This window comes from Heteronotia binoei, chromosome 6 (genome assembly GCF_032191835.1).
Source record: "Heteronotia binoei isolate CCM8104 ecotype False Entrance Well chromosome 6, APGP_CSIRO_Hbin_v1, whole genome shotgun sequence".
In the NCBI taxonomy this organism is placed as follows: domain Eukaryota; kingdom Metazoa; phylum Chordata; class Lepidosauria; order Squamata; family Gekkonidae; genus Heteronotia; species Heteronotia binoei.
The window spans coordinates 142434222-142459376 of record NC_083228.1 but is presented as its reverse complement, the minus strand read 5'-3'; the positions used below and the strand labels follow the sequence as shown (position 1 = coordinate 142459376).

The window sequence follows — 25155 nt, the reverse complement described above, 5'->3', positions numbered from 1 at the left end:
TCCCTGAAAGGGCAGCTGCTGTGAGAGCCCTCTCCAGCCCCACCCACCTCACAGGGTGTCTGTTGTGGGGGAGGAAGATAAAGGAGATTGTGAGCTGCTCTGAGACACTGATTCAGGGAGAAAGGCGGGGTATAAATCTGCCCCCACCTCACAGGGTGTCTGTTGTGGGGGGAGAAGATAGAGGAGATTGTGAGCAGCTCTGAGTCTCTGATTCAGGGAGAAGGGCGGGGTATAAATCTGCCTCCACCTCACAGGGTGTCTGTTGTGGGGGGAGAAGATAGAGGAGATTGTGAGCCGCTCTGAGTCTCTGGTTCAGGTAGAAGGGCGGGGTATAAATCTGCCATCACCTCACAGGGTGTCTGTTGTGGGGGGAGAAGATAGAGGAGATTGTGAGCCGCTCTGAGTCTCTGATTCAGGGAGAAGGGTGGGGTATAAATCTGCCCCCACCTCACAGGGTGTCTGTTGTGGGGGGAGAAGACATAGGAGATTGTGAGCCGCTCAGAGTCTCTGATTCAGGGAGAAGGGCGGGGTATAAATCTGCCCCCACCTCACAGGGTGTCTGTTGTCGGGGGAGAAGATAGAGGAGATTGTGAGCAGCTCTGAGTCTCTGATTCAGGGAGAAGGGCGGGGTATAAATCTGCCCCCACCTCACAGGGTGTCTGTTGTGGGGGGAGAAGATAGAGGAGATTGTGAGCCGCTCTGAGTCTCTGATTCAGGGAGAAGGGCGGGGTATAAATCTGCCCCCACCTCACAGGGTGTCTGTTGTGGGGGGAGAAGATAGAGGAGATTGTGAGCCGCTCAGAGTCTCTGATTCAGGGAGAAGGCCGGGATATAAATCTGCCCCCACCTCACAGGGTGTCTGTTGGGGGAGAAGATAGAGGAGATTGTGAGCCGCTCTGAGTCTCTGATTCAGGGACAAGGGCGGGGTATAAATCTGCCCCCACCTCACAGGGTGTCTGTTGGGGGAGAAGATAGAGGAGATTGTGAGCCGCTCTGAGTCTCAGATCCAGGGAGAAGGGCGGGGTATAAATCTGCCATCACCTCACAGGGTGTCTGTTGTGTGGGGAGAAGATATAGGGGGATTGTGAGCCGCTCTGAGTCTCTGATTCAGGGAGAAAGGCGGGGTATAAATCTGCCCCCACCTCACAGGGTGTCTGTTGTGGGGGGAGAAGATAGAGGAGATTGTGAGCCGCTCTGAGTCTCAGATCCAGGGAGAAGGGCGGGGTATAAATCTGCCATCACCTCACAGGGTGTCTGTTGTGTGGGGAGAAGATATAGGGGGATTGTGAGCCGCTCTGAGTCTCTGATTCAGGGAGAAAGGCGGGGTATAAATCTGCCCCCACCTCACAGGGTGTCTGTTGTGGGGGGAGAAGATAGAGGAGATTGTGAGCCGCTCTGAGTCTCAGATCCAGGGAGAAGGGCGGGGTATAAATCTGCCATCACCTCACAGGGTGTCTGTTGTGTGGGGAGAAGATATAGGGGGATTGTGAGCCGCTCTGAGTCTCTGATTCAGGGAGAAGGGCGGGGTATAAATCTGCCCCCACCTGACAGGGTGTCTGTTGTCGGGGGAGAAGATAGAGGAGATTGTGAGCAGCTCTGAGTCTCTGATTCAGGGAGAAGGGCGGGGTATAAATCTGCCTCCACCTCACAGGGTGTCTGTTGTGGGGGGAGAAGATAGAGGAGATTGTGAGCAGCTCTGAGTCTCTGATTCAGGGAGAAGGGCGGGGTATAAATCTGCCTCCACCTCACAGGGTGTCTGTTGTGGGGGGAGAAGATAGAGGAGATTGTGAGCCGCTCTGAGTCTCTGATTCAGGGAGAAGGGCGGGGTATAAATCTGCCTCCACCTCACAGGGTGTCTGTTGTGGGGGGAGAAGATAGAGGAGATTGTGAGCCGCTCTGAGTCTCTGATTCAGGGAGAAGGGCGGGGTATAAATCTGCCCCCACCTCACAGGGTGTCTGTTGTGGGGGGAGAAGATAGAGGAGATTGTGAGCCGCTCTGAGTCTCAGATCCAGGGAGAAGGGCGGGGTATAAATCTGCCTCCACCTCACAGGGTGTCTGTTGTGGGGGGAGAAGATAGAGGAGATTGTGAGCCGCTCTGAGTCTCTGATTCAGGGAGAAGGGCGGGGTATAAATCTGCCCCACCTCACAGGGTGTCTGTTGTGGGGGGAGAAGATAGAGGAGATTGTGAGCCGCTCTGAGTCTCTGATTCAAGGAGAAGGGCGGGGTATAAATCTGCCCCACCTCACAGGGTGTCTGTTGTGGGGGGAGAAGATAGAGGAGATTGTGAGCCGCTCTGAGTCTCTGATTCAAGGAGAAGGGCGGGGTATAAATCTGCCCCACCTCACAGGGTGTCTGTTGTGGGGGGAGAAGATAGAGGAGATTGTGAGCCGCTCTGAGTCTCTGATTCAGGGAGAAGGGCGGGGTATAAATCTGCCCCACCTCACAGGGTGTCTGTTGTGGGGGGAGAAGATAGAGGAGATTGTGAGCCGCTCTGAGTCTCTGATTCAAGGAGAAGGGCGGGGTATAAATCTGCCTCCACCTCACAGGGTGTCTGTTGTGGGGGGAGAAGATAGAGGAGATTGTGAGCCGCTCTGGGTCTCTGATTCAGGGAGAAGGGCGGGGTATAAATCTGCCCCCACCTCACAGGGTGTCTGTTGTGGGGGGAGAAGATAGAGGAGATTGTGAGCCACTCTGAGTCTCTGATTCAGGGAGAAGGGCGGGGTATAAATCTGCCCCCACCTCACAGGCTGTCTGTTGTGGGGGGAGAAGATAGAGGAGATTGTGAGCCGCTCTGAGTCTCTGATTCAGGGAGAAGGGCGGGGTATAAATCTGCCCCCACCTCACAGGGTGTCTGTTGTGGGGGGAGAAGATAGAGGAGATTGTGAGCCGCTCTGAGTCTCTGATTCAGGGAGAAGGGCGGGGTATAAATCTGCCCCCACCTCACAGGGTGTCTGTTGTGGGGGGAGAAGATAGAGGAGATTGTGAGCCGCTCTGAGTCTCTGATTCAGGGAGAAGGGCGGGGTATAAATCTGCCCCCACCTCACAGGCTGTCTGTTGTGGGGGGAGAAGATAGAGGAGATTGTGAGCCGCTCTGAGTCTCTGATTCAGGGAGAAGGGCGGGGTATAAATCTGCCCCCACCTCACAGGGTGTCTGTTGTGAGGGGAGAAGATAGAGGAGATTGTGAGCCGCTCTGAGTCTCTGATTCAGGGAGAAGGGCGGGGTATAAATCTGCCCCCACCTCACAGGGTGTCTGTTGTGGGGGGAGAAGATAGAGGAGATTGTGAGCCGCTCTGAGTCTCTGATTCAGGGAGAAGGGCGGGGTATAAATCTGCCATCACCTCACAGGGTGTCTGTTGTGTGGGGAGAAGATATAGGGGGATTGTGAGCCGCTCTGAGTCTCAGATCCAGGGAGAAGGGCGGGGTATAAATCTGCCCCCACCTCACAGGGTGTTTGTTGTGGGGGGAGAAGATAGAGGAGATTGAGCCGCTCTGAGCCTCTGATTCAGAGAGAAGGGCGGGGAATAAATCTGCAATTCTTCTTCTTCTTCTTGTGAGTTGCTGCTCAAAAAAAAAAAAAAGCCCTGTATGCTACGCTTGCTTTGGTGGGTGTGTGGGAGGTGTGCTGGCTTTTCAGCATCTCATTAGCCCTCTGAGGCTGGTCTGCGCTGCTCCCTCATGCACAGTTTGGACTTTTGCCAAGCAAACAGCATTCCTTCCTCACGAGAGCTGGCTAAACTCATGGAGGACTGTCCCAGGAACGTCCTGATGCACATGGAATCAGAGAGCCTGGAACGATGTCATTAACTTAATCACAATTCCCCCTAACACAGCTTCAGTTTAAGCGTCTGTCCGCTTTGATTAATGCGTTTCTGCCTTTTTTCTTGGGTGGAAGCTCAGTTTGGTGTAGTGGTGAAGTGCGCAGAACGGGTTTGATTCTCCACTTGCAGCTGCTGGAATGGCCTTGGGGCAGCCATAGCTCTCTCAAGAGTTGTCCTTGAAAGAGCAGCTGCTGTGAGAGCCCTCTCAGCCCCACCCCCCTCACAGGGTGTCTGTTGTGGGGGGAGAAGATATAGGAGAGTGTAAGCTGCTCTGAGACTCTGTCCTTGAAGGAGCAGCTTCTGGGAGAGTTCTCTCAGCAGCACCCACCTCACAGGGTGTCTGTTGTGGGGGGAGAAGACAGGAGATTGTAAGCCACTCTGTGTCTCTGATTTAGAGAGAGGCGCGGGGTATAAAACAGCCAGTCTTCTTCTTCTTCTCCTTCTCCTTCTCCTTCTCCTTCTCCTTCTCCTTCTCCTTCTCCTTCTTCTTCTTCTTCTTCTTCTTCTTCTTCTTCTTCTTCTTCTTCTTCTTCAGTTTTTTTTTGCACTGTTAAGAAAGCAGGCCAAAGAATTTTAAAAGTAGGATACTCGAAACAGTTTTTCTCTCTCAGCTTCGGAGGACATCTTTGTGGGTGATTCCCATGGTTCTGTAGAGAGGCAGGAAACACTTTTTTCTTCTTCCTCTTGGCACCTTCGGAATAACCCCACTTCTCAGTTTTCTTCCTGCCTCTGTAGGGAGGCTTAGGAAATTTTCCTCACTCTTATTTCTGTCTTTCCAAATTTCAGCTTCTTCCTCCACTCTTAGTTAACCCACCTGTCCCCTTCTGTTCTTCTCTCCTGTCAAACTTGCAGCCCGGGGGCCAAATCAGGCTCCTATGAGGCCCCGAAGCAACTGGGTGTCGTCTGCTTCCTTCTCCCTCTCTCTTGCTTCCCTCTGCGTAACAGCTTGCTTTGCCAGGCTGGCTCAATCGCATAGGAGCTACAGAGCAAAACCTCTATTTTCTCCATTGAACATAAGAGAAGCCATGATGGATCAGGCCAATGGCCCATCCAGTCCAACACTGTGTCACACAGTGGCCCAAAACCTAGGTGCCATGAGGAGGTCCATCAGTGGGGCCAGGACACTACAAGCCCTCCCACACTGCGGCCCCACACCCCCAAGCACCAAGAATACAAAGCATCACTGCTCCAGACAGAGAGTTTCATCAATATGCTAAAGCTCCTCCCTTGGGGAGGAAGGAGGGGGGGAATCAGAGCTTGCTCTCTCAATCGCACTGCAGAGCTACTGAGCCAAACCTCTCTTCCATCTATTGGCTGAGGCTCCTGGATCCCATGGGAGAAATACAAAGAAAGCACCTTTAAGACTGAGCGCTAATGTTTTAAACATGTTTTATTTCAAGGGTTTTTTTTAAAAAAAATCTTTAATTGTGTTTGTCTGTGTCCTTTACAAAGTTTATATCTCTGCTACCTAATCTTAAATAGGAACACACATGGCCTAACCTGACATGGCCCGGCCCGACAAGGTCTCATTTATGTCAGATCCCGCCCTCATAACGAATGTGTTTGACACCGCTGGTTTTACCTACCTCTGATGTTTCTTTTGCATTTATTAAGTCTTTTCTGTGGGTCAGTGATCAGTCCCTGTTCTGTGTTTGTAGAGATGCAGAGGAGTTAAGACGGCCTGAAAGTCTGAGTTTGACGCACGACAGGGAACGACAACAAACACCGAGGGGCTACTTGGACCGGGCAGAGAGGTAAGTGAGGCCTGGGTGGCCCCGTGCCCCCAGCTTCAATGAGGTTGATGGGCCATCCAGAGTTTTGTTGTGTAAAAACTTTCCTCCACTTACATCTATGTAATTGCATAAACGCAGGAGTTTTTTGGTAGGAAAAGCCCAGCAGGAACGCATTTGCATATCAGGCCACGCCCCCTGACATCACCATTGCTTCACATGGGGCTTTTTTGTAGAAGAAGCCCAGCAGGGGGGGGGGCTCATTTGCATATCAGGCCACACCCCCTGACATCACCATTGTTTTACATGGGGCTTTTTTGTAGAAGGAGCCCAGCAGGGGGGCTCATTTTCGTATTAGGCCACACCCCCTGACATCACCATTGTTTCGCATGGGGCTTTTTTGTAGAAGAAGCCCAGCAGGGGGCTCATTTGCATATCAGGCCACACCCCCTGGCATCACCATTCTTTTACATGGGGCTTTTTTGTAGAAGAAGCTCAGCAGCGGGCTCATTTGCATATTAGGCCATACCCCCTGACACCACCATTGTTTCACATGGGGCTTTTTTGTAGAAGAAGCCCAGCAGGGGGGGGGGCTTATTTGCATATTAGGCCACACCCCCTGATGCCAAGCCAGCCGGAACTCTGTTCCTGTGTGTTCCTGCTAAAAAAAAAAAAAAGCCCTGCTTAAACTTACTGTTCAAAACCGTAGAAGCTGTATAGAAACCGCATAAAAGCCCAACCTATCTTGGGACTGTTGTATTTGAAAGGCCGCCTTCACCCATACATTCCTGCCCAGGGGAATAAGATCACAGAGGGTGCCTCTCCTGACTGTCCCAGCGATCAAGAAGCTCATCTGGTGGGTTCACAAGAGAGGGCCTTTTTGGTGGCAGCCCCATGATTACGGCGCAACCTCCTCAGGGAGGTGCACCTGCCCCCCCCCCTCGCTTTCAATCTTTAGGAGGCAGTTGAAGATGCTTTTACTCGAGCATTTGGTTAAGTTTATTAGCAGTTCTGAGCTGTGATTTTAATTTTTTGTGTTTTTAATGGATTCTGTGTTAATGTGTTTTATCTACGTCAGGGGTCCTCAAACTTTTTAAATAGGGGGCCAGTTCACTGTCCCTCAGACTGTTGGAGGGCCGGACTGCCGTTACTGTACAAGGCCGTGGGCCGTCAGTTCTCCGTCTTCTGCATCTCTCTCCCTTCCCCACACCACACACCCCGGCCTGGGAACTCACCTCACCTCGGTATCACCTCACACTCTGTCTCCGCAGCCTCAGCCCAGTGCCGGAAGTGTGCGTTGCTAACGCGAGTTTAGATCGAACGTCACTTCCGGTCTGATTTTGCCATAACCCGGCGGGCCGCATAAACCTCCTCAGCGGGCCGCAGTTTGAGGACCCCTGATCTACGTAGTAAGCCGCCTTGAGCTCCAGAAGGAACAAAGGTGGCTAACGGAGGCTTTCAATGAATAAAGTCATAAAACTGTGTGGTAAATTGCATTCCCAATGCCTGCATCCATTTCCCTGAGGCACAATTGCTCAAGAGAGATTTGTGTGGCTGGCTGGCTGTCGCAATGAGCGTTCCCATGTTCTTGTGCAAAGCTCACTTGCTGCATGGGGCTCATGCTGGAGATGTTTCCAGTGTGCTGCTGCAGTGCCTATTCCAGTTGTGTGTGAAATCCAGACTTGCTGACGCTGGGGTTTTGCATCCTTCGGGAAGAGGCAGGAGCCTGTGTAGGGGTGTCAAACTCATTTCTTATGAGGGCCGGATCTGACATAAATGAGACCTTGTCGGGCTGGGCAGATCTATGTCAGGCCGGGGCATGTGTATAACTATTTAAGATGAGGTAGCAAAGATATAAACTTTTGAAAGGACACAGACAAACACAACTAAAGATTTTATTTTATTTTTTTTTAAACTTAAGTTAAGACATGCTTAAAACACTAGCACTCATTGGTCTTAAAGGTGCTTTCTTTGTCTCTCTCCCGTGGGATCCAGGGAACTGGGAAAAGGAAGCTCTGGCTCTTTCCTTCCTTCCCCAGGGGACCAGGAGGGGGGAGGAGCCTCAGCCAATAGAAGGAAGAGAGGCTTGGCTCAGTAGCTCCGCTGTGTGATTGAGAGAGCCTGACAAAGCAAGCTTTCCCTCCCCCCTTCCTCCCCAAGGGAGTAGCCTCAGTCAATGGAGGAAACAGAGGCTTTGCTCTGTAGCTCCTGTGCGATTGAGCAAGCCTTGCAAAGCAAGCCGAGATGCAGAAGGAAGCAAGAGAGAGGGAGAAGGAAGCAGATGACACCCAGTTGCTCGGGGGCCAGATAGGAGCCCTCCAGGGGCCTAATTCGGCCTCCAGGCCACAAGTTTGACACCCAAGGTCTAAGGCCTGTGCTGCACTGTTCGTATTGTTTGCATTACGATATTTATAGCCCAGTGTTCTCTTTGGGACTCCGGGTGGAATAGAATGAGTCAATGCGATTGGCAGATTAGATATTCAGTAAACAATACGAGAGGGTTAGGGTTGTAGAACCATCTGGACGTCTAAAAACAGAACCAAAGCAAAGCCTGTGTCTTAACATGAGCGGCGTTCCCTCTGCTCTGAGTTAGCGTGAGCCAGCTCACAGGTTTTTTCGCCTCCGGCTCACACATTCTTGTCTCAGCTCAGGAAGGACGGCCCCGGAGCGCAATGATTCGTGCAGTAGCGCACGACTTCAATGCCGGTAGCTCACAAAGGAGCGTTTTTGCTCGCAAGACTCCACAGCTCAGAGGGGGTATTGAACACGGGACATTTAAATGATGCAAAAATTACATAGCAGGATCCTAAAAGATTTCCTAAGCAACTCGGCGCTGCTCGGGTGTGGAAAAACCCGTCTTGAGCAATTCGGTTTTGCATAATTTGCAGATGAGCTGATGGTGTGGATTTCGCCGCTTTAGCACCAGCAGCTCCTTGGTGGGTGGTCAGTTTCAGGTGAGGAACCGCAGCCGTGGGAGGTGATTCCATAGGCTGTGCAGTCAGTTTGCTTGCTTTGATTGGAAGCCATGTGTAGGCCTCGGAGTAACTACGGGCTGATGCCTGCTGGTTATAAGCCTTGGATGCCTGTTGGAAGTCAGACCAGGGAGGCCTGGGACAAAATTCTCAGCACGCTGCTGCTTTTCTCCCACTGTGGTTGTTCCCCAGCCAGACAGCCTGCTTTTCAGTGCTCAGAGTAGTTCTCAAGTTTTTAGTCTTCGCTCTGGTTGTAGAATTCTGGATCTGGGGGAAATATAGTACACTTCCAGTGCTTCCTCGAAGCTGAGTTTGTTTGAGCTAGCTCACAAGTTTTTAGCATCCGGCTCTCACATTTTTTGTCTTAGCTCAGGAAGCTTTGGGGAGGGACGGTGGCTCAGTGGCAGAGCATCTGCTTGGGAAGCAGAAGGTCCCCGGTTCAATCCCTGGCATCTCCAACTCAAAAGGGTCCAGGCAAATAGGTGTGAAAAACCTCAGCTTGAGACCCTGGAGAGCCGCTGCCAGTCTGAGAAGACAATACTGACTTTGATGGACCAAGGGTCTGATTCAGTATAAGGCAGCTTCATATGTTCATATGTTCAAAAATAGCCCCAAAGCAAACTAATTTATGCAGTAGCTCACAACTTTTAATGCCGGTCACTCCAAAAGTTGATTTTTTGCTCACAGCTCCACAGCTTTAGAGGGAGCATTGCATGCTTCGTTCTCTCCCTTCATACAATGTACAATGACTAAACTGAGTCCATCATACTTTGGTCACATTCCGAAAAGACAAGAGTCACTGGAAAATATAGAAGACGACCATAGATTTATAGTCTCAGAGCGGCTTACAATCTCCTTTCCCTTCCTCCCCCACAACAGACACCCTTTGAGGTGGGTGGGGCTGAGAGAGCTCTGACAGAAGCTGCCCTTTCAAGGACAACTCCTGCGAGAGCTATGGCTGACCCAAGGCCATTACAGCAGCTGCAAGTGGAGGAGTAGGGGAATCAAACCCGGTTCTCCCAGATAAGAGAGCACTGGCTGACCCAAGGCCATTCCAGCAGCTGCAAGTGGAGGAGGGGGAATCAAACCTGGCTCTCCCAGATGAGAGAGCTGTGGCTGACCCAAGGCCATTCCAGCAGCTGCAAGTGGAGGAGTAGGGAATCAAACCTGGTTCTCCCAGATAAGAGAGCTCTGGCTGACCCAAGGCCATTCCAGCAGCTGCAAGTGGAGGAGGGGGGAATCAAACCTGGTTCCCCCAGATAAGAGAGCTCTGGCTGACCCAAGGCCATTCCCGCAGCTGCAAGTAGAGGAGTGGGGAATTAAACCCGGTTCTCCCAGATAAGAGAGCTCTGGCTGACCCAAGGCCATTCCAGCAGGTGCAAGTGGAGGAGTGGGGAATCAAACCTGGTTCTCCCAGATAAGAGAGCTCTGGCTGACCCAAGGCCATTCCAGCAGCTGCAAGTGGAGGAGTAGGGAATCAAACCTGGTTCTCCCAGATAAGAGAGCTCTGGCTGACCCAAGGCCATTCCAGCAGCTGCAAGTGGAGGAGGGGGGAATCAAACCTGGTTCTCCCAGATAAGAGAGCTCTGGCTGACCCAAGGCCATTCCAGCAGCTGCAAGTGGAGGAGGGGGGAATCAAACCTGGTTCTCCCAGATAAGAGAGCTCTGGCTGACCCAAGGCCATTCCAGCAGGTGCAAGCGGAGGAGTGGGGAATCAAACCCGGTTCTCCGAGATAAGAGAGCTATGGCTGACCCAAGGCCATTCCTGCAGCTGCAAGTGGAGGAGGGGGGAATCAAACCCCGTTCTCCCAGATAAGAGAGCTCTGGCTGACCCAAGGCCATTCCAGCAGCTGCAAGTGGAGGAGTGGGGAATCAAACCTGGTTCTCCCAGATAAGAGAGCTCTGGCTGACCCAAGGCCATTCCAGCAGGTGCAAGCAGAGGAGTGGGGAATCAAACCCGGTTCTCCGAGATAAGAGAGCTATGGCTGACCCAAGGCCATTCCAGCAGCTGCAAGTGGAGGAGGGGGGAATCAAACCTGGTTCTCCCAGATAAGAGAGCTCTGGCTGACCCAAGGCCATTCCAGCAGCTGCAAGTGGAGGAGGGGGGAATCAAACCTGGTTCTCCCAGATAAGAGAGCTCTGGCTGACCCAAGGCCATTCCAGCAGGTGCAAGCGGAGGAGTGGGGAATCAAACCCGGTTCTCCGAGATAAGAGAGCTATGGCTGACCCAAGGCCATTCCTGCAGCTGCAAGTGGAGGAGGGGGGAATCAAACCCCGTTCTCCCAGATAAGAGTCCGCACACTTCACCACTACCCCAAACTGGCTAGCAGAGGTTGAAGGCAGCAGCAAGAGAGGAAGACCCAACATGAGGCGGAATGGCTCGATCAAGGGCCCCGGGGAAGACTGTTAATGAGAGAACATTTTGGAGGACATTAATAAATAGGGTTGCCATGAGTTGGAAGTGACTTGACAGCACTCAGCACACACACACTTCATTCCAGAGATGGCCTAGTGGAATGTCAAGAGCCAACGCGGGAAATGCGTGAACTGCAACGACTCGGAATAACACTGTAATGCCTCACGATGCTCTGTTATTCTGGCGTCGTAAGCTTTGAGCAGAAACTGTCCAGGGCTGAAGATGGTTTTTCTTTGCAAGCACCAGTAGCAGAAACCTGCTTTATCTGTATTCAGACCTTGGTGGTCTGAGCTTTGCACTCCAGTTTCTTCGGATACTTGAGAAGACTAGGTTTACTGCAGTCTGCATCGATCGTGTCATTACAGCATTATAAACGATGAACTCGATGAGAAGTATTTATTTTGTCTTCAACTAAGTTCTTTTTTTTGTTTCCCCTACCCTCAGGAGCTCCAGCGACTTCTCATGCCTTGCGTCCCTGCCAAATGCCCACAGTCAGGTAACTGAGCTCTTTGCAACTGCAGTCATCATTTGGTAACAGAACCGAGTCCAGTGACCCCACTAAGACTAACATGCCCAGCTCCTTCAGCCTTTCCTCATAGGACTTGGTCTCCAGACCCCTCGCCATCTTCGCCGTCCTCCTCTGGACCCGTTCCAGAAGGATCTAGACAAGCTGGAATGTGTCCAGAGGAGGGCGATGAAGATGCTGAGGGGTCTGGAGACCAAGTCCTATGAGGAAAGGTTGAAGGAGCTGGGGATGTTTAGTCTGGAGAGGAGGCTGAGAGGTGATAGGATCACCATCTTCAAGGACTTGAAGGGCTGTCCTATAGAGGATTGGGTGGAATTGTTTTCTGTGGCCCCCAGGCTAGAACCAACGGGTTGAAATTAAATCAACAGTTTCCGGCTCAACATTAGGAAGAACTTCCTGACCTTTAGAGCGGTTCCTCAGTGGAACAGGCTTCCTCCTTGGGAGGTGGTGGGCTCTCCTTCCTTGGAGGTTTTTAAACAGAGGCTAGAGGGCCATCTGACAGCAATGAGGATCCTGTGAATTTAGGGGGAAGGGTTTGTGAGTTTAGAGCGATTCCTCAGTGGAACAGGCTTCCTCCTTGGGAGATGGTGGGCTCTCCTTCCTTGGAGGTTTTTAAACAGAGGCTAGAGGGCCATCTGACAGCAATGAGGATCCTGTGAATTTAGGGGGAGGGGTTTGTGAGTTTCTAGCATTGTGCAGGGGGTTGGACTAGATGACCCTGGTGGTCCCTTCCAACTCTATGATTCTGTGATTCAATGAACATTCTGGCTATAAGCTGGGTTTAAGTTTGCACACTTCTTCAGAACTCCTTCTTTCAAGGGCAACACACTTCTTCAGAAGTGTGCATGCACACGAAAGCTTATCTAACCCACAGTAAAACTTTTGGGGCCTTAAAAGTGGTGCTGGACTTAAATTTGGTTCTGCTGCTTCAGACCAACGCAGCTCCCCACCCAAATTGTTTGGTAACGTCACACTTCCTGTTCCTTGCGGATGCGTTGCTTTTTGACGGATGGTGTGTGACGATCTCGTTCCAGGTCTCTCACTCGGATGCGGATCTGCACAGGAGGCGTGAGCATTTAGTGGAGCGCACTCGAAGGGAAGCCCAGCTGGCGGTGCTGCAGTTTGAGGAAGAGAAGATGAGGACAAAACAGATCCAGAGGGAAGCTGTCCTCGACTTTGTCAAAGTAAGCTTTTGAGGTTTAATAGGGTAGCCTGGTGAGTCTGAGTAGAACAGCTAGATTCAAGAATAGTGGTACGTTAAGTGCTGGCAAGACGTTGGGGGGTATGAACTTTCAATAGTCCAACCTTCTTTTGTCAAAGATATAGGCATAAGCTAGAATGGGTCCAGAGAAGGGTGACAAAGATGGTGAGGGGTCTGGAGACCGAGTCCTATGAGGAAAGTTTGAAGGAGCTGGGGATGTTTAGCCTGGAGAGAGGCGGCTGAGAGGTGATAGGATCACCATCTTTAAGTCCTTGAAGGGCTGTCATATAGAGGGGTCTGGAGACCAAGTCCTATGAGGAAAGGTTGAAGAAGCTGGGGATGTTTGGCCGGGAGAGGAGGCGGCTGAGAGGTGATAGGATCACCATCTTCAAAGACTTGAAGGGCTGTCCTATAGAGGATGAGGGGTCTGGAGACCAAGTCCTATGAGGAAAGGTTGAAGGAGCTGGGGATGTTTAGCCTGGAGAGAGGCGGCTGAGAGGTGATAGGATCACCATCTTTAAGTCCTTGAAGGGCTGTCATATAGAGGGGTGTGGAGACCAAGTCCTATGAGGAAAGGTTGAAGGAGCTGGGGATGTTTAGCCTGGAGAGGAGGCGGCTGAGAGGTGATAGGATCACCATCTTCAAGTACTTGATGGGCTGTCATATAGAGGATGGTGTGGAATTGTTTTCTGTGGCTCCAGAAGGTAGGACCAGAACTGAAATTATATCAGAAGACTTTCTGGCTCAACATTGGGAAGAACTTCCTGACCGTTAGAGCGATTTCTCAGTGGAATGGTCTTCCTCGGGAGGTGGTGGGCTCTCCTTCCTTGGAGGTTTTTAAGCAGAGGCTAAATGGCCGTCTGACAGCAATGCTGATTCTTGAATTTAGGGGGACAGCTCTTCAAGTACTTGAAGAAGCAATGCTGATTCTTGAAATTCCTGCATTGTGCAGGGGGGTGGGGTTGGTCTAGATGACCCAGGAGGTCCCTTCCAATGCTCTGATTCTTATCTTTTGTATCACATTGTGATGGCCACAGGCGTAGACAGCTTTAAAAAGAGCTTAGATTCACGGGGATTCAATGCTTTATAACCGTGAACTCCGTACTCTTAGAGCTTGCTTTTGCCAAGAACAATCTCCGCAGCGTTCAGTATGACAATTTTCTATCGGCTGTGCTAAATGAAAACAGATATGAATCCCCAGATCCAAACAAAGTCCGTTTACTGACGTTATTTATAGTCCTAGGATCCAGGGGGTTCCCGCATTTTAGAGCCGCCCGTTTCTTTCCCAGAGAACAGGCTGTGCCCTGATAAGGGAAAGGCAGCCCCGCTCCCTTATGAGAACCACAGGGTGAATCTCACCCTCCCCGCCCCCTGCCAAGCTGGGGAAACCCAGCAAAATAGAACATACAAGCAGCTTTGTTGAAATCCTCTTCACGCCGAATTTGCTGCATCACAGCATACTATGACGGTCTGCACCTGACGCGGCTGTACCAGGCCATGTGTCCTTGTGATGGGAGCAATGATCCTTCTAAGCTGCAGGGTCTTGCGAGCAAAACTTACTACTTTGCAAGCGACTGGCATGAAAAGTTGTGAGCTCCTGCAGAAATGACTGTGCTCTGGGGTCATCCTTCCTGGGTCAGTTCGATGCAGTGGCTTAGTGTGTGTATTCTTATCTGGGAGAACTGGGTTTGATTCTCCACTTCTCCACTCACAGCTGCTGGAATGGCCTTGGGTCAGCCATAGCTCTCGCAGAGCTTTTTTCGAAAGGGCAGCTTCTGGGAGAGCTCTCTCAGTCCCACCCACCTCACAGGGTGTCTGTTGTGGGGGAGGAAGGGAAAGGAGATTGTGAGCTGCTCTGAGACTCCGTCCTTGAAAGGGCAGCTGCTGTGAGAGCCCTTTGCAGCCCCACCCATCTCACAGGGTGTCTGTTGTGGGGGAGCAAGGGAAAGGAGATTGTAAGCTGCTCTGAAATTTGGAGTGGAGGGCAGGGTATAAATCCAATTTCTTCTTCTTCTTCTCCTTCTTTTTCTTCTTCTTTGTAGTGGTTAAGTGTGCAGACTCTTACCTGAGAGAACCGGGTTCGATTCCCCACTCCTCCACTTGCAGCTGCTGGGATGGCCTTGAGTCAGCCGTAGCTCTCGCAGGAGTTGTCCTTGAAAGGGCAGCTGCTGTCAGAGCCCTCTCAGCCCCAGACACCTCACAAGGTGTCTGTTGTGGGGGAGGAAGATAACGGATATTGTGAGCCTCTCTGAGATTCAGAGTGGAGGGTGGGATATAAATCCAATATCTTCTTCTTCTTCTAAGACAAAAATGTGTGAGCTGGAGGCTAAAAATCTGTGAGCCAGCTTGTGCTAACTCAGCTTAGAGGGAACACTATGTGGGAGATGAGTGTGTCTCCCGGCATCCTGATTCGGCCCCTGTGTGAACCAGGGAACTAGGCAAAGGAGGCTCTGGCTCTTTCCTTCCTTCCTCAGGGGACCAGGAGGGGAAGGAGCCTCAGCCAATAGAAGGAGATGAGTGTGTCTCCCGGTATCCTGATTCGGCCCCTGTGTGAACCAGGGAACTAGGCAAAGGAGGCTCTGGCTCTTTCCTTTCTTCCTTCCTCAGGAGAGCAGGAGGGGAAGGAGCCTCAGCCAATAGAAGAAGGAGATGAGTGTGTGTCTCGGCATCCCCACCCCCCAGCCCGTGTGCACATGCAGGGAACCTTGCATCCTAGCCAGCGCTTGGGAAGCCCGAATCCTAGTATCAGGTTGTTTTTGCTTGGTCTGCAGTCTCTCCTGGCACCAGAAATTAGATTTATGTGTTTATTTTATTTCGAAGGGTTATATTTTCCCTTTCTGCCCGGTCTGGGCCACCAAGGCAGCACTGAACAACTGAAACCCGAGTCGTATAAAACCACACGATGCAACAAAGTAAAAAACCAGAACTTAAAACAAAACGCACGCACACATATTCGTGCGTGGGCGCGTTGGTATATGAAAACAAAGAGACGTCAATTAAAGCAACGGACGTCAATTAAAAATATATAGGGCAGTTGGGAGAACGCCATGAGAAAGGGCGGGGCGGGGGGGAGGAATGAATCCAAAACAGATTGAGACTGTATTAGAATCTGAATTGGGTTTTAATTCTCTGTTAGTTTACAGCTGCTTTCAAACAGTCTTTTGCTTGGGAAAAATATCCCGACATCCACTGATGAGCTTTCTGTTCTATTTGTTCTCTTCTATTCTTCCCGCTGTTCCATGATGATGCGGCTGGGGGGTTGTTGATACCATCTCAGGGGTGTCAAACCCATTTGTTACATAACTGAGACCTTGCTGGGACGGGACGGGTGCGTCATAAAATATACTGCCAGATAGAAGAGATATAAACTTTATAAAAGTCAGTTTGGTGACTTTTATAAAGAGCCAGTCTGGTGTAGTGGTTAAGTGTGCAGACTCTTATCTGGGAGAACCGGGTTTCATTCCCCACTCCTCCACTTGCACCTGCAGGAACGGCCTTGGGTCAGCCATAGCTCTGGCAGAGGTTGTCCTTAAAAGGGCAGCTGCTGGGAGAGCTCTCTCAGCCCCACCCACCTCACAGGGTGTCTGTTGTGGGGGAGGAAGGGAAAGGAGATTGTGAGCCGCTCTGAGACTCTGATTCAGGGAGAAGGGCGGGGTATAAATCTGCCCCCACCTCACAGGGTGTCTGTTGTGGGGGGAGAAGATAGAGGAGATTGTGAGCCGCTCTGAGTCTCTGATTCAGGGAGAAGGGCGGGGTATAAATCTGCCCCCACCTCACAGGGTGTCTGTTGTGGGGGGAGAAGATAGAGGAGATTGTGAGCCGCTCTGAGTCTCTGATTCAGGGAGAAGGGCGGGGTATAAATCTGCCCCCACCTCACAGGGTGTCTGTTGTGGGGGGAGAAGATAGAGGAGATTGTGAGCCGCTCTGAGTCTCTGATTCAGGGAGAAGGGCGGGGTATAAATCTGCCCCCACCTCACAGGGTGTCTGTTGTGGGGGGAGAAGATAGAGGAGATTGTGAGCCGCTCTGAGTCTCTGATTCAGGGAGAAGGGCGGGGTATAAATCTGCCCCCACCTCACAGGGTGTCTGTTGTGGGGGGAGAAGATAGAGGAGACTGTGAGCCGCTCTGAGTCTCTGATTCAGGGAGAAGGACGGGGTATAAATCTGCCCCCACCTCACAGGGTGTCTGTTGTGGGGGGAGAAGATAGAGGAGATTGTGAGCCGCTCTGAGTCTCTGATTCAGGGAGAAGGACGGGGTATAAATCTGCCCCCACCTCACAGGGTGTCTGTTGTGGGGGGAGAAGATATGGGAGATTGTAAGCCGCTCTGAGTCTCTGATTCAGGGAGAAGGACGGGGTATAAATCTGCCCCCACCTCACAGGGTGTCTGTTGTGGGGGAGAAGATAGAGGAGATTATGAGCCGCTCTGAGTCTCTGATTCAGGGAGAAGGGCGGGGTATAAATCTGCCCCCACCTCACAGGGTGTCTGTTGTGGGGGAGAAGATAGAGGAGATTGTGAGCCGCTCTGAGTCTCTGATTCAGGGAGAAGGGCGGGGTATAAATCTGCCCCCACCTCACAGGGTGTCTGTTGTGGGGGGAGAAGATATGGGAGATTGTAAGCCGCTCTGAGTCTCTAATTCAGGGAGAAGGGCGGGGTATAAATCTGCAATTCTTCTTCTTCTTCTTCTAAAAGACACCGACAAACGGCAAGATTTTTTTTTAAAAGCTTAAAACAAAACATGCTTAAAACATTAGCGCTTGTTGGTGTTAAAGGTGCTTCCTTTGTATTTCTCCCATGGGATCCAGGAGCCTCAGCCAATAGAAGGAGGAGGCGTTTGGCTCAGTAGCTCTGCAGTGCAATCGAGAGAGGAAACTCTGCCTCCCCCCCCCCTTCCTCCCCAAGGGAGGAGCCTTAGCTAATGGAGAAAATAGAGGCTTTGCTCTGTAGCTCCTGTGCAATTGAGCAAGCCTTGCAAAGCAAGCCGTGATGCAGAAGGAAGCAAGAGAGGGAAGCAGACAAGAGCAGCCCTCTGATAGGAGCCCTCTGGCGGCCTGATTCGCCCCCTGTGTGAACCAAGGAACTAGGCAAAGGAAGCTCTGGCTCTTTCCTTCCTTCCTCGGGACCAGGAGGGGAAGGGACCTCAGCCAATAGAAGAAAGAGAGGCTTGGTTCAGTAGCGTTGCTGTGGGATTGAGAGAGCCTGGCAAACCAAGCTATTCCTCCCCTCTTCCTCCCCAAGGGAGGAGCCCCAGCCAGTGGAGAAAACAGAAGTTTTGCTCTGTAGCTCCTGTGCGATTGAGCGATCCTGGCAAAGCAAACTGTGATGCAGAAGGAAGCAAGAGAGAGGGAGAAGGATGCAGATGACAGCCAGTTGCTTGCGGGCCTGATAGGAGCCCTCTGGAGGCCTGATTCATCCCTCGGGCCGCATGTTTGACACCCCTGTCCTAGATGTACTTGGCGGAAGCTTATTTTCTGTCCTACCAACTGTGGGCCCCGTTCTCCTACACCTGTGAGTTCTTTTCCCTGGCTTGCGAAATCCGTTTGCCTAGGAGCAGCCGGTGTTTATTCCATTTATTGATTTAAATCATGCCTTTCTGCCCTCACGAGGGCCCAAAGCACCTCACATTGTTCTCCTCCGTTTTATCTTCTCAACAACCACGTGAGGCAGGCTAGGCTGGGAGAGCACGACTGTCCCAAGGTCACCCAGCCAGCTTCCGTGGGGCAGTGGGGGATTAGAACCCGAGGCTGTGATCGCACACACTAAATAATGCACTTTCAGCGCACTTTCCAACTGGATTTTTACTGTGTGAACTGGCAAAATCCAGCCGGAAAGTGCATGATTTAGTATGGGCGATGGCAGCCCGAGTCTTCCAAATCCAAGTCCATCGCTCTTAATCACTGCACTGTGCTTACTCTGCGGTTGTGATCACACATACAAAAGAATGCACTTTCCATTCACTGGCAAAACGCAGTTGGGAAGTGCATTGAAAGTGTATTAAGTGAAAGTGCGGACTCATTTGGAATGCTGTGTGCAATTCTGGTCACCGCGCCTCGAAAAGGACATTATAGCATTGGGAAAAGTGCAGAAAAGGGCAACTAGAATGATTAAAGGGCTGGAACACTTTCCCTATGAAGAAACGTTAAAACGCTTGGGGCTCTTTAGCTTGGAGAAACGTCGATTGCGGGGTGACATGATGGAGGTTGACGAGATTATGCATGGGATGGAGAAACTATAGAAAGAAGTACTTCTCTCCCTTTCTCACAATACAAGAACTCGTGCATTCGATGAAATTGCTGAGCAGCCGGGTTAGAACAGATAGAAGGAAGTCCTTCTTCAACCAAAGGGTGATTAACATGTGGAATTCACTGCCACAGGAGGCGGTGGCGGCTACAAGCATAGGCAGCTTTAAGAGGGGATTAGATAAAAATATGGAGCAGAGGTCCATCAGTGGCTATTAGCCACAGTGTGTATATATATATATAATTTTTTTGGCCACTGTGTGACACAGAATGTTGGAATGGAGGGGCCGTTGGTCTGATCCAACATGGCTTCTCTTATGTGACACAGAGTGTTGCACTGGATGGGCCACTGGCCTGATCCAACAGGGCTTCTCTTCTGTTCTTATGTGACACAGAGTGTTGCACTGGATGGGCCACTGGCCTGATTCAACATGGCTTCTCTTATGTTCTTATGTGTCACAGAGTGTTGGACTGGATGGGCCACTGGCCTGATCCAGCATGGCTTCTCTTATGTTCTTATGTGTCACAGAGTGTTGCACTGGATGGGCCACTGGCCTGATTCAACATGGCTTCTCTTATGTTCTTAGGTGTCACAGAGTGTTGGGCTGGATGGGCCATTCGCCTGATCCAACATGGCTTCTCTTATGTTCTTATGTGACACAGAGTGTTGGACTGGATGGGCCATTGGCCTGATCCAACAGGGCTTCTCTTATGTTTTTATGTGACACAGAGTGTTGGACTGGAGGGGCCATTGGCCTGATCCAACATGGTTTCTCTTATGTAACACAGAGTGTTGGACTGGAGGGGCCATTGGTCTGATCCAACATGGCTTCTCTTATGTTCTTATGTGACTCAGAGTGTTGGACTAGATGGGCCATTGGCCTGATCCAACATGGCTTCTCTTATGTTCTTATGTGACACAGAGTGTTGGACTGGAGGGGCCATTGGCCTGATCCAACCTGGCTCCTCTTATGTTCTTATGTGATGCAGAGTGTTGGACTGGATGGGCCACTGGCCTGATCCAACATGGCTTCTCTTCTGTTCTTATGTGACCCAGAGTGTTGGACTGGAGGGGCCATTGGCCTGATCCAACATGGCTTCTCTTATGTTCTTATGTGACACAGAGTGTTGGACTGAATGGGCCATTGGCCTGATCCAACATGGCTTCTCTTATGTTCTTATGTGACACAGAGTGCTGGACTGAACGGGCCATTGGCCTGATCCAACACGGCTTCTCTTATGTTCTTATTATCCTGTGTGTGTGATCACAGTTTATGTCTGTGTAGCGTTTTCTTTTTACCCTTTAGAGTAATTTCATGTTGAAAAGTCACCTTCTCTTTTGGACCAAAAATAGCTACCAAGTTAATGAACAGTGGTCATTTCTGGAGCCTCAGCCTGGCTAGCCCAGGCAAGCCCAATCTGATCAGATCTCAGAAGCTAGGGAGGGCCGACCCTGGCAAGTACTTGGATGAGAGACCTTAAAGGAATACCAGGGCCAGGATGCAGAGGCAGGCAATAGCAAGCAATCTCTCTCTGAACATCCGTGCCTCCCAGCCCTACTAGGGGTCACCAGAAGTCAGCCATAATTTCCAGTTACACATGTGCCTACACACACACGCATGTACACAAAATTAAAAATATATATTGTTTCTATTTGGGTTTTTCTCTTTGAATCAGATCTCGAAACATGTTCCTTTTTCGCTGTCGAGACAGTGTGCGATTGCAATAAAAAAGGCCAAGGCCATGCTGGGAATTATTAGGAAGGGAATTGAAAACAAATCAGCCAGTATCATAATGCCCCTGTATAAATCGATGGTGCGGTCTCATTTGGAGTACTGTGTGCAGTTCTGGTCACCACACCTCAAAAAGGATATTATAGCATCGGAAAAAGTGCAGAAAAGGGCAACTAGAAGGATTCAAGGGTTGGAACACTTTGCTTATGAAGAAAGGTTGAAACACTTGGGGCTCTTGAGCTTGGAGAAAGGTCGACTGCGGGGTGACATGATAGAGGTTTACAAGATTATGCCTGGGATGGAGAAAGAGAAAGAAGTACTTTTCTCCCTTTCTAACAATACAAGAACTCGTGCGCATTCGATGAAATTGCTGAGCAGTCAGGTTAAAACGGATAGAAGGAAGTCCTTCTTCACCCAAAGGGTGATTAACACGTGGAATTCACTGCCACAGGAAGTGGCGGTGGCTACAAGCATAGACAGCTTCAAGAGGGGATTAGATAAACATCTGGAGTAGAGGTCCATCACTGGCTACTAGCCACAGCGTTTTGTTGGGACTCTCTGTCTAGGGCAGTGATGCTCTGTATACTTGGTGCTGGGGGGGGGCACAGTGGGAGGGCTTCTAGTGTCCCGGCCCCACTGGTGGACCTCCTGATGGCACCTGTTGTTTTTTTAGACACTGTGTGACCCAGAGTGTTGGACTGGATGAGCCATTGGCCTGATCCAACATGACTTCTCTTATGTTCTTATGTTCGCTGGCCAAGCCTGTCTGCTTAGCTCTTTCTTTTTTCTGATTCCTTTACAAGCAAAAGGCATCCCAGAGTCCTCAGAAGAAGCAGAGTCCTCTGGATAGTGAGGTAAGCCCCGAAACAATCTACATTCCCTCTTTTTTTGGTGAAAACTGTGAGCCTAGCCGTATGCAGACCTGAGAGCAAACTTCGCTGGAATCAGTGGAGCTGGCTCGACTAAAAACAGGTTTAGAATGAAGGCACAAAGTATAGCATTTCCAGCTTCCGCAGAGTCGGCGTTCCTTTCTCCTCTGTTTGTCTAAAAAGCCACTTGTGGTGTTTGCCGGTGATTGGCTTCTTCGCTGTTCACTCATTTCATCGTTAATAACGGATTGAGCTCCCCCACTTGAGCATCCACGCCGCCATTAAACATCACAGAACGCTCTGCCATTAACACACCAATTAATCCCATTCAACTGTCGGGCTCCGGTTTTGGGTTATCGCCCCCTTCCCTGCGGGCATCAGGGCACAAAAGTGTGCAAAGTTATTGGCCTCGCAGCAGGCCCCGCTCTCTCAGTTCTAATAACCCCATTAGAGGTTCTTTAGGCTGTCTCTGCACTAAGCAGGGGGTTGGGCTAGGTGGCCTGAATGGCTCCTTCCAACTCTATGGTTCTGCGAGCGAGCATACTTAAATCTGGAAGCTGCACTTTGAAACGGGATTTTTAAATCGATTCCTGCCACTTTTTCATTGGCCTTTATGATTTCCCCGCAAGGTATTTTTCTACAGCACTTAGGTTAAAAAAGGTAAAAGGTAGTCCCCTTTGCAAGCACCAGTCGTTTCCGACTCTGCGGTGACATCACATCATGACATTTTCACAGCAGACTTTTTACAGGGTGGTTTGCCATAAGCTGCAGTACTGCAGTCCTAAGCTCTGCTCACGACCTGAGTTCGATCCCTGGTGGAAGCTGGGTTTTCAGGTAGCTGGCTCGAGGTTGACTCAGCCTTCCATCCTTCCGAGGTGGGTCAAATGAGTCCCCAGCTTGCTGGGGGGGGAAGCGGAGATGACTGGGGAAGGCAATGGCAAACCACCCCGTAAAAAGTCTACCGTGAAAACGTTGTGAAAACAACGTCACCCCAGAGTCGGAAACAAGTGATGCTTGCAAAGGGGACTACCTTTACCTTTACAAGAGCCCCATGGCACAGAGTGATAAAGCTGCAGTACTGCAGTCCTAAGCTCTGCTCACGACCTGAGTTCGATCCCCAGCGGAAGCTGGATTTTCAGGTAGCCGGCTCGAAGTTGACTCAGCCTTCCATCCTTCCGAGGTCAGTCAAATGAGCACCCAGCTTGCTGGGTGGGGGGTGTAGATGACTGGGGAAGGCCACGGCAAACCACCCCGTAAAAAGTCTGCCATGAAAACGTTGTGAAAGCAACGTCACCCCAGAGTCGGAAACGACTGGTGCTTGCACAGGGGACCTTTCCTTTCCTTGCCTTCCCCAGCCTTCTACACTTTCCCCGCAGCAAGCTGAGTACTCATTTCACTGACCTCGGAAGGATGGAAGGCTGAGTCAACCTGGAGCCGGCAACCTGAACCAGCTTCCGCTGGGGATCAAACTCAGGTCGTGAGCGGAGCTTAGGACTGCAGCTTTACCACTCTGCGCCATGGAGCTTAGGTCTGCTTCGTTTTTAATAGTTTCTGCTTCGTGATCTTTCTCTAGATCGCAGGCATTAATGCAAGATGCCACAAATACATAGGCAGAAATTTTGCTGTTGCCGGGGTTTTTTTTTTTTTTTTGCAGCTCTGGGAAGGTTCCAAGTAACTCCTTTTTATTGGATTTAATTTTTTTTTTTTTTAAAGAAAGTTCCTTCCAAGCTGTGTGTGTTCTTTCCTGAATATTGCCTGGAAAGATTTCACATAGCAAATCGTGTGCCCCGCTTTAGAGACAACGACCGAAAGAGAAATGGCTTCTGAATCAGTTGCAGATGTTTTAATGTGGAGATGGAAAGGCTTTTCAGATTCCCTGCCCCCTCCCCCTCCCCGCCCCACTGTTCCTGTTATACATTACCGATTACTGCCATGTGCCTTCTGTAGGAAGTGGCCATTCCGAGATGGCTGTGCTCGTCTGCAAATGTCGCATTCTGGTGTTTTCTGTGTTTCTGACATTACCGTCTTTCCCCCCGTCCCCAGTGCCCCTTTCCGTCCAGAAAGTCCCACCACACTGACGATAGTGCCTTGCTGGTGGTAAGAATCATGCACGTAGCGGCCTGGTTGATCCAGCCCCACCCTAGATCATCCTTTGCATGTCTTCCCCCCGCCCCCCGGTTTGCCCAGATCAGGCAGCCTAGTGCCGCTCAAAACAGCATAAAACACGTCAGCTTGTCAATTCCTCTGACCGTAAGCGACCTCCGTTTCCTTGCCTCCGTTTTGAAGCTGCCTTGCTTTAGCTCCATCTGCCAATACCCAGAAGTGGCCCGGTGAAGCCTGAAGTGTTACATCAAGCAAGAGTCCGTCCGAACTGTCGGTCCTGACCCGGATGGCCCAGGCTAACCCAATCTCGTCAGAGCGCAGAAACTAAGCAGGGTCAGCCCTGGTTAGGAAGTCCGGAATCTCTAGGTAGAGGCAGGTGACGGCACCTCTTTCTTTGAAGACTCTATGGCAGGGGTGGCCAACGGTAGCTCTCCGGATGTTTTTTTTCTTTTGCCTACAACTCCCATAAGCCCCAGCCATTGGCCATGCTGGCTGGGGCTGATGGGAGTTATAGGCAAAAGAAAAACATCCGGAGAGCTACCATTGGCCACTCCCTTCTCTATGGGATCATCATAAGTTGACTACAGCTTGACGGCACTTTCTGCCGCCACCCGAAATGACAGGTCATGTCGCCTCTTGAGATGCATGACAGGATCTCCTCATCCTGCCCAGAGAGCCAGTTTGGTGTCGTGGTGAAGTGGGCAGACTCTTATCTGGGAGAACCGGGTTTGATTCCCCACTCCTCCACTTGCACCTGCTGGAATGGCCTTGGGTCAGCCATAGCTCTCTTATCTGGGAGAACTGGGTTTGATTCCCCACTCTTCCACTTGCACCTGCTGGCATGGCCTTGGGTCAGCCATAGCTCTGGCAGAGGTTGTCCTTGAAAGGTCAGCTGCTGTGAGAGCCCTCTCAGCCCCACCCACCTCACAGGGTTTGATTCCCCACTCCTGCACTTGCAGCTGCCAGAATAGCCTTGGGTTAGCCATCGCTGTGGCACAGGTCGTCCTTGAAAGGGCAGCTTCTGTCAGAGCCCTCGCAGCCCCACCCACCTCAGCTTGCACCTGCTGGAATAGACTTGGGTTAGCCATCGCTCTGGCAGAGGTTGTCCTTGAAAGGTCAGCTGCTGTGAGAGCCCTCTCAGCCCCACCCACCTCACAGGGTTTGATTCCCCACTCCTGCACTTGCAGCTGCCAGAATAGCCTTGGGTTAGCCATCGCTGTGGCAGAGGTCGTCCTTGAAAGGGCAGCTTCTGTCAGAGCCCTCGCAGCCCCACCCACCTCAGCTTGCACCTGCTGGAATAGACTTGGGTTAGCCATCGCTCTGGCAGAGGTTGTCCTTGAAAGGGCAGCTGCTGGGAGAGCCCTCTCAGCCCCACCCACCTCACAGGGTTTGATTCCCCACTCCTCCATTTGCAGCTGCTTGGAATGGCCTTGGGTCAGCCAGAGCTCTGGCAGAGGTTGTCCTTGAAAGGGCAGCTGCTGGGAGAGCCCTTTCAGCCCCAGCCACCTCACAGGGTGTCTGTTGTGGGGGAGGAAGGGAAAGGAGATT

The 25155-nt window shown here is 51.1% G+C and overlaps 1 protein-coding gene across 3 annotated transcripts in view; it reads left to right on the top strand.

Moving 5' to 3' along the window:
- LRCH3 (leucine rich repeats and calponin homology domain containing 3) overlaps window positions 1-25155 on the top strand; it is a 219112-nt gene that overhangs the window by 133221 nt on the left and 60736 nt on the right. For 2 of the 3 annotated variants that reach the window (XM_060242835.1, XM_060242834.1), the window contains exons 11-13: window positions 5479-5574; window positions 11383-11434; window positions 12499-12648. In XM_060242835.1, the coding sequence (XP_060098818.1) occupies window positions 5479-5574; window positions 11383-11434; window positions 12499-12648 (298 nt within the window). Of the gene's footprint in view, window positions 1-5478; window positions 5575-11382; window positions 11435-12498; window positions 12649-21438; window positions 21490-23547; window positions 23602-25155 lie in introns of all 3 variants that reach the window. The other variant, XM_060242833.1, reaches the window with a different exon arrangement.